This window comes from Parus major, chromosome 1 (assembly GCF_001522545.3).
Source record: "Parus major isolate Abel chromosome 1, Parus_major1.1, whole genome shotgun sequence".
In the NCBI taxonomy this organism is placed as follows: Eukaryota; Metazoa; Chordata; class Aves; order Passeriformes; family Paridae; genus Parus; species Parus major.
The window spans coordinates 61,756,475-61,769,824 of NC_031768.1; the positions used below are offsets into that span (position 1 = coordinate 61,756,475).

At 43.6% G+C, this 13,350-nt stretch overlaps 1 protein-coding gene across 1 annotated transcript in view; it reads left to right on the top strand.

Annotated features, from left to right (window-relative positions):
• LOC107211503 (histone-lysine N-methyltransferase SETDB2) overlaps positions 1-13,350 on the top strand; it is a 48,667-nt gene that overhangs the window by 14,635 nt on the left and 20,682 nt on the right. Inside the window, exons 12-15 of the mRNA XM_033513905.1 lie at positions 318-646; positions 1,640-1,728; positions 3,765-3,873; positions 10,520-10,722. Coding sequence (XP_033369796.1) covers positions 318-646; positions 1,640-1,728; positions 3,765-3,873; positions 10,520-10,722 — 730 coding nt within the window. The remainder of the gene's footprint in view (positions 1-317; positions 647-1,639; positions 1,729-3,764; positions 3,874-10,519; positions 10,723-13,350) is intronic.

The window sequence follows — 13,350 nt, forward strand, 5'->3', positions numbered from 1 at the left end:
AGGCAGTTCTCAGAAACTTCAACTTTCTTAAAGGTAAAGTAACTTCATGACAGTGGGAGAAATCAGTCTGGAATGGGATTTGGGAAGAGTGAGACACTAGGTCATTCAGAGGCACCTTGGGCTAATGCTTTAGGCATCACAGTAGGAAACAGTAATTTGTGAGAGGATTGATAAGAGACATGGAAAAGTTGTGTTACAGATTTGTAGCAAGCAAGGAAGACATGGGAAAAGTGGGTGGCTAAGAGTTCAGGGCAAATCAAGGGAAAGGCTTTGGCCTTAAACTGGTGTTGAGAAATAACATACATGTCCATTGACAGAATCCACCCAGAAGCAGAAGGAAGAACATCTGATGGAAGTTGGGCAGACTGACTCTGCTGGTGTACAGAGTGCAGGATGCAAAAGAAAGAGTCTGTCACTGCAGAGTGTTCATTGTCGCAAGTCCAGAGTGCCTGATGACACATGTATTGTGAGACCATCCAATAATACACCCCTAAAAGCTGACTGCAAAGGAAATAGCAGGCAGCCAAAACAAGATGCACTTTGTGAGGAGTCTGACGGTGATGGGATGCTTCCCAAGAATGATAATGAAGGAAATATTTATGTATTGGATGCCACAAAAGAAGGAAATGTGGGTCGTTTTCTAAATGTAAGTACTAAGTTGCATGGGTTCTCTTTGCTGTCTCTGCAAATACATCATTTACTTATTTAAGCTTAAACTAGAAAGTTTTTGCACATAAACAGTATGGGTGGTAGGCACATGACAAGAGAGGCACATGTGGTGCTCCCTGCCACTACAGGTGGCAGGACAGTAGGTAGAGTCACAGGTTGGCTGTTCATGCCTCCATAACCTGATAATGCTATGTACCAGCTGTAGTTTTTGGCACCACTGGGTTCCTGAGAGAAATATTCCCAGTAATGAATGATACATTTTTTGTGATGGCTTTTTTTAGAGGTTCAGAGACTAAATAGCACATTTTATTGAACCATATGCCTTCTCCCAGCTTTGTTTGCTTTGTTCCCCAGCCATTGTAAATTCTAGTTTGTGTTGGTTTAGGACATGTGTTGTGTTGTTGTATAAAACTTCCCTGCTGTTCAGTCATAGTTTCAGAAATGGTGTGTCATAGTGTACATGTTTGCTCACTAAGTCTCTCAATTTTGACTTGCCAAGAAATAAATAGCAATTAATTACCAAGTACCTTCAGCTAAAACAAATGGTTCATAGACACATCTGAAGATACTCTGCAAATAGTTTATTTCTCTTCATTGGCATGAATATGTCTTACAGCAAAGCCCTTGCTTATGTTGAAGCTGTTCTTCCTTGCAGAGGTAATATGGTGTTAATATTAGTAGTGCATCTTGCAGAAACCTTCCTTCTGCTCCTGTGAGCATACACATGTTCCTACATGCACCTGAGTGACCTTTCACATCCTGTACTTGGCCAACACACTGTCATGTTATCCATTGCTTGCTCCCTCGCACTGCTGCTCTGGCAATGGCATTGGATGATAAACTTTCCATGTGGACTGGAGAAGGGAAGAAATAAACTACCTTTACTGGTGACAGATATCTGGCACAAAATATTTTTTCAGGCAATGATGTGGTGTTGGACTGTTTCTAATTCAGATTTTCTGTTTTACAGCACAGCTGCTGCCCAAATCTCTTTGCACAAAGTGTGTTTGTAGAAACTCACAACAGAAGTTTTCCATGGGTGGCATTCTTCACAAACAGGTGAATTTCTGGAAGCATAATATTGTTCATTCAAGGCACTAGGAGGAAAGAAACGGTGCTTAGTTATTAGGAAATAATTACACTGAGGGGTGAGGCAGATGCTTAGATCATAAAAGCACAAAACTACCTTCTTATAGGTGACTTCTTATTGTGCACTAAAGACAGAAGAAATACAACTCATTGGTTATCACTAATGAGTTTTGCTTCAGTTTTGCACTGGAATGTAAAGTAGGGAAGGTTAATTTTGATGTGTCCACTTCAGTGATAATCTTCAGTGGAGAAATAAGCTTCACTCAGCATGAAGATTTGGAAAGCCAAGATTCACTCATCCCACTGTTGTGTCGCAATGAATGGCCACCAGATCTCTGTCCTATAGAGCAGGATTGAACCCCACAGGATATAAAGGCTGAGACACTGTGGGCCAAACAAGCTGGCTTCGGTCCTTTTCCTCACAGCTATCAAGACAAGCAGGACTTTGTGTAACCCAGCATGTCCTGGGGATGTGACAATGGGATATTCAGAGGGGAAAATTTGTTCTGAAAGTAAAAGATGCAGATATTTCCCTAGTGTCTAACAGAAAGAGAGGTAGACAGCTGGTGCCAGCAAGACACAATATGGCAGCAACTCAACCCAGGAGAGGAAAGATGAATTGCATGAATGAAGTTAGCTGATATGCATGCCAGCAGTAGTACTAGGTGAGAACAGAACAGAGAGGAGAGACCTTGTGCTGATAGACCAGTTCCAGGGAACACTGATCTTCTGTGGAGCCTTGCAGCTCTTCTCCATACTGACACAGATACTGTGGATTGCACTGGGAGGTCTCCAAGAACTGTGAAGACAATGTTTTGAAATATGTCCAAAAAAAGATTTTATTTTAGGTAGAGTCTTCCTTGCTTAGTTACTCAGTAAAGAAGTGTAGTAGGGACTGAGGCCACTGGAGAGAGATAATAGTGACCAGCAAAGATGTTTAGGGTAGAAGATGATTGAATGAGAGTTCTCCTCACTGGCTCTTCCATTGTTTGGGCAACACCCTTTTACAACTTTTCTAAATTAAGGACTTCATCTGGATAATTGAGCTTAATTGTGTGCTTTCCATGAACTTGCCCAGTCACCTTTTTATTTGTTTTACATGTCTGGTCTCTAGAACATCTCAAGTCAGCAAGTCCAGCCTGCAGTTACGTACTGTATGAAAAGTCCTCATTTTTGGTTGTCAGTTAGCTGCCTGGGAATTCACTGGATGTCCCTCTATACCATATCCAGTGAGAAACATCAGAGAATTACTGTCTTCATCACAATATTCATATTTTATTACATTTTCCATCAGTTGTCCCTCAGCATCATAGTCTCAGCTATTTAGTTTGGCATTCATTTTGGACAATGAATTTCCTACCTTGGACATTTCTTCTATTGTACTACCAGAGCAGCTGGTTCATAAGGAGCATGTGTTTAATTCTGAGTTTTGGGCTTTGTTTACATAGTGCAATTGCATTAAAAGGTAGCCAGTCAGACCAAAGATTAGTCTTCAACAGCATATCTAAAAATCTGTTCAAACTTCAGTGATGCACTGTACATAGTAAAAACAACAAAACTGTTATTCATTTAGATGTATCACTTTTGTGGTTTTCCTTTTCTTCTTTTTTTTTGTTTTGGGGTTCTGTTTTGGTGGTTTTTTTGAGTTCTTGTTTTGGCAATTTTTGTTTGTTTGTTGTTTTGGTTTTGGTCTTTTGTTTGGTTGGCTTTGGTTTGGTGGGGTTTCTTTGTTTCATTTTTGTTTCCTAGAATTTCCCACTTAAGTTAGAGCACATTGTTTAGATTCCAGCCCAATTTGCTATCTTGATAGCAATTTCCATAGGCAAAGAAGCAGAAGTGTGCCAGTGACTCTTTGTATCCCTTGTTTCTCTCCCAACAAGCTGCCTGTGTAATGCTCCCTGCCCCGTGCAATTTTTGGGTTTGCATGTGTGTTGTTGGTGACAAATTATTAGCACAGTGCTGTTTCACTTAGTTCAAGCAAATTGACTGAGTGTTTTATTTCTTAGACATGTGAAAGCTGGAACAGAACTCACATGGGATTATGGTTATGAAGCTGGAAGCATGCCAGAGACAGAGATTTCCTGTCACTGTGGAGTTCAGAAGTGCAGGAAAAAAACCTTATAGGAAAAGCTTTCCTACTGTCAACACGTCTTGTACCTGGGGATTTATGTGCTGGAAGGGATGACTACTCAGCGAACAGCCCTCAACTCCATGGTGCTAATTGCATTCAACTAAAATGCCTTTCACCCAATGATTTTTTAAATTTACATTTAAATATCACTTTTGTAGTTTACAAAATTAGAACTGTTTGTCTTAAGAAGAGGCATCAAGCCTTTCCTAGGTAATTTCTGTTCTCCTGGTCTTCCTCCTCCCTGCTTCTAATCCACAAGCAAAGTTCAGTGTACTGGAAGAATTCCTGCTCCATGCCATCTGCAGCAGAGGCACGATGAGAGCAACAGTTCCTCGGTGCTTTCTGTGTCCCTCCACAGTGCTGAGTTAGCAAAACTCAAGTTTCTGAAACTCATTATGAATTCAAGACTGCCTGTCTGGGCTCTAGGAGTTGTTAAAAGACACCTAAGATGTCAGGTCATGACATTGGTGGCTGGATTTTTTTTCCCCAGGACTGAGATTAACAAGAGACTGTTTTCTTGTGTTTGGGCTTAGTTGTTTATTCTTTCCTTATCTATATTACATATATACAGAGTACAAGAAGCTACATACATTAAGATAGAGAGGTGCAAAATAGAGAGCAAAGAATCTTTCCAAGGTCTTTTATGTGTCTTTTTGTCCAATAATCAAATGCCAAGTAAATTATTTTTCTTAGTGACCCAATCACCTGACACCTGTGTGCTGCACTGCAGATTTCTTTGTCCAAACACTCATTATTACCCAAAAGCCCTTAGAAGATGATGAAGAAGGAAGAAGGAGAAAGAGACAATGCCCTAAATCGTCCATATTGTCTTATTTTCTAATATAGCTTAAACCCTAAACTCTTTCTTACCCAGTGACTTAAGAAAACTCTGTGTAACTTATACACTCACATCACCAGTTTCTCCACTTAACTTTAAAAGCTGTCTCCATGGTTTTAGACTAAACTCAGTGCTGTCTTGGGTGTCAGAGCCAGGCATCACAGATAAGGGCCTACTTTCTCTGCTTCTGACCCCAACACTAAGCCTGTTGGATCCGGTGGGACAGATAGTCCTGAACAGAGGCAGAATTAAACAGTTCTACAGAGATGTGTTTGTGCTACAAAATGAGCTAAACAAGTCCTGCTGCAGCAGGAGAGAAATGACTGGGTTTTTTGGATTGCACCCCTTTCCACATCTGTGACATACAGAGAAAGCTCTGAAATGGAACAAGGGATGGGTGTGCAGGTGTGTGGCTTTTGAATATGTTGGAGCCTTGGGCAAGCCAGGAGATGTTGCAGATGAGCAATTTAGACGAGTGAAGAACCACTCCCAAAGGTTTCAAAAAAAGAGGTTTCATTAAAAATGTTGTAAAAGTAAGACTTAACATAGTTTGATAGCAAAGTTTACTTTTACTGCAGAGGATATGATAATGATTTAAAGTTACCAATACAAAATCTAGTGGCCCTGTAATACAAGGCTCTGTGTGATATCAGTCACTTATCAGAGACCTTCAGTTGATCAGGTGTCTCTCAGCCTTGAGGAGTAACATTGACAGCATCCCAGCTCATGGGGAGATCACTGCCATACAGCCAGCTGATTAGCATGAGAGCTAAGAAAACTCACTCGCTGAGGTTGTCATTTATGAAATAAAATGGTTGGCTTGAAGTCAAATTACCTTTGTTGGAGAAGGTAAACATGAGAGTCTTGAACCTGCACCTTTCTTTGTTCCTTGATAAACTAGTCTTGGAACTACCACCCACTATTCATGTGTTGATTGCATGGTTGGTTGGTATCCCAGATTCCAAGTCCACATGCCTCAGTGCTCACCATGTCACCCTGCGCCTGTGGGGGTTTTCAGAGAAATGGTTGGAACAAATTAAGGTCTTGGCCTGGTTATGTCCAAACCTATATTGCAAAATGAACCAGTTCTCAGCCCTGAGGCCAAGAGGCAGTGGATGTCTTATGCACACATAGCTTAGGGTTCTGTTTTAATTGGGTTGTATCTGTGCTCTGTAACTGTGGACAAACATAGCATCTGTGGCCCTAAGTGGTTTTCTTTTTTAGTTTGTTTTGGATGCTTCAAGCTTAAAAATCATGCTCAAGTTCCAGCATGCATGAGGAGATTCAGTGTGTTAAAAGTAGACTTTTAACAGAGAAAACAGACCTGTGAACCATTCTCTTACAGTGAAACCAGATCCTCTCTCCCACAGCTCTGTTTGAGAGTTTGACATATCCATCAAGCATCCTCAGCTTTCATCCCAGTCATCACACTGGGTTTGTGTGGGCTTTCACCACCCGTCTCCAGAGACAAATGCAGAAGAGTGGGGTTACCCCAATGTTGGTGCAGTAACTCCTCAGAAAGTCAGAGCCACCCACTGTTGCACTGATCAGCCCCTTTGGCACTGCATCCTCTGTGTTAGCTGAAGACAGCACTCAGCTCAGTTGCTTTTTGCTTCATTGAAGATTTGTGTCTACTCAGGAGGAATATGCCTGGGGGGAACATCTTTCAATGTTAACCAGAGACATGCCAAAGTGTATGACAAACCCACGGGTAACCCAGGAGTAGAATTAGCCTTTTAAACAAATGAAAATGTAGAAAACATCTGTGTCTATGCTTGACTTGAATGTGGAAAGAAGAGGGGATTGTTTTTAAAGCATCAGGAGTGGGGGGGGAAAAGAAGGTACATTTTACTGCTGTTGATTATATATTCCAGATCAGTGGTGGAAATTAATGATACTGGGCTGGTGAGGAAAAGCCCGGTTTCTTAATGCAGGAGAACAAACCTGATGTTTCAAGAGGCAGCACTTACTTGCTCCATGTGATCTGCAACTCTGGGAGAGCCTGCTGTGGGCATAGATGTGTATGAGACAGGGCTTTTTGGCTAGCTGGGTTTATCAGGTCTGTCTCCAGACTGGTGCTTCTTCATTTTCCTCCTCCAGACCAGAGATCATAACCTATCCATGAGCAAAATCACCTCACAAAATGTGATTTCTGCCTGCTTCTGTAGCATTACTAGGATGAGCTCTGCTGAGAGTGTCCTGCAAGTGTCCTCTGCAGGAAATGACCACAGGAGTGCTCACCTGAGCTCGCTCTCTGCTCTGCTGACCGTTCCTCTACTTGTCACAGCTCACAGGTGAGGATGTTTCTGAGCACAGCCCCTTGTATCACCCATGCTTTAGCAGAGCAGTGGGTAGAAGGACCAAGCCATAAGCACTGATGGAAAAACAGGTGAAGATATTCCAAGTGAAGTATTCAAAAGCACTTGTAGAATGACACATTTGGGACTTCTCATCAGCCTGTCAGGGGCATCATAAATGAAGGGATGGGATTTATTAGGCCTGATGGGAATTAGTTGCACTGAGATGTGAATCGCAGCTCTTAAAGTGAGCAAGATGATCCCTATGGAGGGATAGCAGGGATCTAAGGATGTATAAGGGCTCCATGGAAATTAATATTAGTGCCCAGGATACAAGCATACAAATGCAAAGACAGCTGAAGATCACTTATGGCTTAAGTATAAAAGAAACTAGACTGGAGCATATTAACTGATTTTTTTTTTTTCTGGGGCAGAAAATCACTGAGCATTAATTTCCAGCTCTTTGTATTTCACAGAACTTAATAGTGCAACAGGTTGAAGGAAGAGCTCACAAGGGTTTTGGACTTGATTTTCCTCCACAGAGAATTTTTTCCTGTGTTGAAGAACAGACTTCTGTTAGGAAGATTTTACTAGTTCAAGATTTATGCATCTGTGTGTGCTTGAATCATGTTTGAGTATCATCTAGGTAATAGACCTGGGAATTGGAATTGTGTAGCACCATTTGGCTAGTAGATGTAATCGAATTCCAAGCCTGGACACAGGGGTTGATCTTAGCTCTGCTATGCTGCATCTGGGCAGGTACAAAGGGATTTGGGAAACCAGCTGGAATGATACCAGCAGTACTGAAAAGCCAAAGCTGATCTAGCTTGTTGGGAAGGTAGAATTAGAAAGAAATTATAAATATGACTCTGTAGCCAGAAAGGCTAAGGAAGAAATACAAATGAAAGCACGGTTTGAATAATTCAAAGAAGCCGGGCTGGTAAGCCAGAACACATTCTTTCCCCCAATAAAACTAAGCTAAGACCCCTCTCCCCAGCCTTATAAGGAAAGGTCTGAAGGACCCTGAGATAACTAAAAATATGCAAAAGCAGCAATTTCTCTAGGTCGCACACAAACGTTACTGTATTAGTATACTTAGAAAGTTTGGTTAGTAAAAGAATAGAATATTCAAATGTATAGATTATATAAGTAATTGTAAAAGAGAGTTCTCTCTCTTGCTATGCTCTCTTGCTTGCTCTTGCCTCACTCTTTCTACGCTCTTGTTTCTCCTGTTTCCTCTTGCTTCTCTCTTTCATCCTCTTTTTCCTGGCTCTCTCACTTCTGTTCTGTTACCCTCTTTCTTAGCAATCTTAAGTCTTGAACTCATGTATTCATATTTTACCCCCTTTTGTATTGTTCTCTCCAAGCCTGCTTTGAGCTCTATCTGCTGGCTCATAGCAGACGCTCTCTCTCTCCCACGCCCTGAAATAAACTATTAACATCTAACTCAACTATAGAGGTCTCTGCCGTGTCCTGGACTGTCCACCACCCCAAAAGCGTCTCTTACATAGGTGGTAAAGGTAGCTGATCTTAAAAGCTCCATGTTGTATTTGGTGTGGTCTCCTGATGAGCCAGATTATGCCTGTTGTGAGAAACTAAGTCCACTCCTGAAAATTTTAAGAGGTTAATAAGGGATAATAAGATCAATGAAGCAGATGGAACAGCACTGGATGCAGAACACACCTCTCTAGCAAGCATTCCTTTATACTGTTGCATTACTTCCCCAAACGACTCTGCCGACTCCTCAGAGTCTGTTTACCACAACTCCACCTCAGATTGTTACAGCATTGCATAAATCCACGTTTACAGAGTCCGAGAGTCCATCAAGGAGGCAGTCCAGGGTGGTCTTCTGATGCCCTTTAGACTTGGTATTTTTCCTTTTATGGTATCTTGTTCTCTGCCTGTGCTATCTTGGTTATACGCAAGACCAGCCATATCTTATTGTTACAAATAGCTGTGTAGTTGTTTGCTTTTGCTATTATGTACTGGCTTTTGCAAATTATTATTAATCACAACAATTTTAAAATTGTACAGTTTATAATCACTTTTAACTGCTTTTGATATAGTATAATTTGTTAGCTTTTTGATGCCCTGGCCCTGTGTAGCTTGTATCCTTAGAACATCATTTATGGATGATATTTTAGTTTGTGGACAGTGTAATGAAGACATTATAGTTTTGGCTTTCACAAATATTAAAGGGGGTTCTATGAATTGTGCATTATAATGTTAACTTTTGCAGAAGTAGCTATAGTTGTGAAATAATAACTAATGTTTTATTTTTGTAACTGACAATAATGAAAATAACTCAAATGGATTTGTGGAATAGCTGCAGGATTGAAAGCGGTGCAAGCCCTGCACTCTTGCCAGCACTTCTTCTCCCTTTTCACTTTCTGTTTCCTTTCTCATTTTCTTCCCTTTAGTCACTTCTTTGAAAAAATAAAATTATTTAAAGTACTTGTGGTTAACTTACAGTAATGAAAATAGCCAAAACTGTCTGCATGGTCAGATAATATTTAAGGAACAGATGTGATGAGGACCCCCGACACTGACCCTTCGATTATCAGTAACTGTTGCCTGCTGAAACCACAGAACAGGGGGCTTCTTGTGAGGAACTGACACTCAAAACAACAATCCAGCTGTCCACAAAAGCAACTACAATTTGCATTATATAATTAAAGCAGTTTCAACTTATAATAATTTGCAAAAGCAAATATATAATAGCAAAAGCCAACTCTTACATAGCTCATTATAACTTCAGTCAATGCAGCTGGTGAGTTTGCTGGGTGACATTCAACAAAGCCAAATGCCAGGTCCTGCACTTGGGTCACAACAACCCCAGACAGGCTGGGGGCAGAGTGGCTGGGAAGATGCCTGGCAGGAAACAACCTGGGGGTGCTGGTCCTTAGTGGCTGAACATGAGCCAGCTGTGCCCAGGTGGGCAACGGGGCCAATGGCATCCTGGCCTGTGTCAGCAATAGCATGGCCAGCAGGAGCAGGGCAGGGATTGTCCCACTCTACTTGACCCTGGTGAGGCCACACCTCAAATCCTGTGTTCCGTTTTTGGGCCCCTAAAATCAGGAAGGACGTGGAGGTGCTGGAGCTGGTCCAGAGCTGGGGAAAGGTCAGGAGCACAGCTGCTTTGCGGAGCTGCTGAGAGAGATGGGGCAGTTTAGTCCGGAGAAAAGGAGGCTCACGGGTGACCTCTCCCCTCTAAGGAACTGCCTGAAACGAAGGCGTAGCCAGGGCGGGGTCGAGACCTTCTCCCTGGCAACAAGTGACAGGAGCTCCACCCAGGGAGGTTCAGGTTAGACAGCAGTTCTATCATTCTGTGAAAGGTGAACACGGGGCTAGGCAGGGATGCAGGATAGCGCCTTTCCCATAGTGAAAGCCCTCTGGAAATGGCTGCCCGACGCGGCCGTACCTGGCACGGGTCGAAGCCGGGTACCGGGTCCATGACCCCGGCACCGCCTCCCCTATGACGTGCCGGGGCCGCAGCGGGCACGCCTTCCCGCCGGCCGCGCGGGGGCAGCAGCCAATCAGCGCCGCGCGGGCGGGCGGGGCGGAGAGCCGGCGGACGCCACCGCGCATGCTCCGTGCTCCGGCCGGGCACGCTCACTTCCGCGCGGGACAGTTGAGGTTGGGGGAGGGGGCGGTGGGAGTCACGGCTGGCTCGGGCCGGGCCGCGCCGAGAGCCCGCGGTAAGTGCCACAGCGGGCACGCGGGCGGGGGGAGCGCGGGGCCTCCTCAGCGCCGGTCACGCAGCGCCGCTCTCCCCGCAGGGTCAGGGAGTGGACCCTGCCGGGGCTCGGGCTGAGCGGGGGGGCCGCGAGGCGGCGCCGGGACCTCCGTGAGGGCCCGAGGAGGTGCTGGGAATAAATTCTTTACTTGTGAGAGTGGTGAGGCACCGGCACGGGCTGTCCAGAAAAGCTATGGCTGTCTGATCTCTGGCGGTGTGTGAGGCCGGGTTGGATGGAGCTCTGAGCCGCCCGGTGTAGCGAAAGGTGCCCTGCCCGCGGCTGGGGGGTTCGAACGAGATGTGATCACAAGTGAAAGGCGATCAAAAAGATAGCTTTCTTTATTCGTTCTCGTTCCTTGAGGAATCTGGATGTTTTTGTTCTGTAATGACGTGGGGAGAATGGGGGAGTGAATGTTGGTCATTTTTAGATACCATATATCTTGCCGTGCTTCTTTCCTCACAAAGCACAAATGAGGGACAGAGTGAGTATGTGGTAACAGGTGTGTGATTTCTTTCTTTCTTCCTACTTCTATAGATCCAGTCCTGCACTGCGCTGGGAGGAAGAGGAGAGCAGAGCGGGAGCTGGGGCAGTGGGTTTCAGTAGCGTGCTGGAAGTCAGGGGACTCGGGTTCTTTTCCTTACTGCCCTCTGGATATACTAAGAGATTCTGTGCCTTAGCCTTCTCCTGTGTAAAAGATGGATATTTACAAGGATGCTTTCAGAACTGGGTCTGGAGAGCAAGTTCTTAGACACACTGGTAATGTTTCAGCAGGATTGAAAGTGGCGCAAGCCCTGCGCTCTTTCCAGCACTGTTCTCCCTTTTTACTTTCTGTTTCCTTTCTGCTTTTCTACCCTTTAGTCACTATTATGTGTCGACGCTTCAGCGGGGATTCCGGGGATATTTCTAGGTCTCAAAGAGACATGAGCAGTTGATGGTTGCTAGAAAGGTATTTATTGTAAAAAAGCATCAGTCTCAAAGGCAAAGAATTTAGAAACTTAAAGGCTTTACTAAAAGCTTTGGCATAAAATCCCAAGTTCTGAGCAGCAACTCTCTGGTATAAAAGTTCCGATGTTCGGGGCAGCAGCTTCACAACGTGGCATTCTGTTGTCCTTGTTGTCCTGGGCCACAGAAGCAGTTGGTGATGATGATGGGGCTGCTGTTCTTCTTCCATCGATCGTTCTTTCTCTGATCTTCAATGCAGGGGATTAAATTAATAAATCATCCTATCAACTAAAAACACGATTCTAAAACAATACTTTCTACACCAGTTTGAACTTAATTCTCACATGTGAAAGCAGCATTCTTTTTACCTAAATCTTACGTATAGGGTATTACCTGTTTACATGAATAATCCTATCTGTTCTTATCCAAAAATGCAAAGTATATTTTCATTATGTCTAGAGCTGAGTTGAATCTGTGAAGGGTATTATCACTGAACTTTAAACTGGGTAATAAGGCTTTTCACTAGTTAACAGGGACTGACTCTTAGGGCACTTAAGCTGTATTTTTATCTACTTAAAACTGAAACCTACACTTTTATTCTGTATCTATGATTTAATATATTTTAATTCTTTTCTCTCTCTGAGGAGCTCAGAGAGGCTTTTATTTTGGATTCCATCAATTATGAAAAAATAAAAAAACAAAACCAACAGCCCTGCTTTTAGGAAATGGCACAGGTAGAGGAGGAGTGGCCTGGTGTGACTTCTCTCAGCTGCTGCTCTGCCTTCTGTTTTGCAGCGTCATTTGTTCTGTCATGAGCGGAGGGCAGCAGAAGGCCCCCCAAATCTTACAGCTAAATTAGGCCCCCTGGGTTCCGTGTGGTGATGACAGTGGAAGCAAAGGGTTGCAGAAGAGCTTTGGGACAGTAAGGGAATGACTAAAACAGCAGGTGAAGATCCAGCATTGATAAGTGGAAGATGATAGATGTGGCAGAGAAACAACCATAACGCTGATGCTCTCCCTACTTAATCTAATTCCACTTGAGAAAGAGATCTGGGGAGCTGTAATACTCCGTACTACTGGTCTAGTTGACAGGGTGTTGTTGGGTCATTGTTTGGACATGATTATCTCAGAGGTCTTTCCCAACCTAGTTGATTCTGTGACAAGTTTGTGACTCTCACTGAAAGGCATCCCTTCTAGGGGAGCCAGGAGGACAAACCTGTGGATCTGTCCCTGTGGTTTCTGTGTCGAATTCTCACCTTCCAGTTAGGTGCAAATCAGGGTACTTTTGTACCTTCCATTGTTAGTGGTCACATTGCACAGAATGCCCCGGAGGTGCAATTGGTGCAAAACATTTCCCGTAAAGCAAGGGCTAGAACAAAGCCACACGGCTCCCAAGCTACCTCACATTCCTCCCCAGACCTGTGGCAGCACAAACCACCAGCACTTCACCCAGTTTTGTCTGCTCTGATCGCCGTGGGCCCCTTGTTGAGCTTTGTGGTTTTTTCACTGCTTAATGATTCTAACAGTAGTTCTCTGGGAGTGTCAGCTCTGCACTCAGAAACAAGCTAAAATGTGATTGGAATAGTGAGAATTATTAAGGAAAGAGGAAATATACAGAGTGATCTTGTGACTTCGTAGTATAAATGG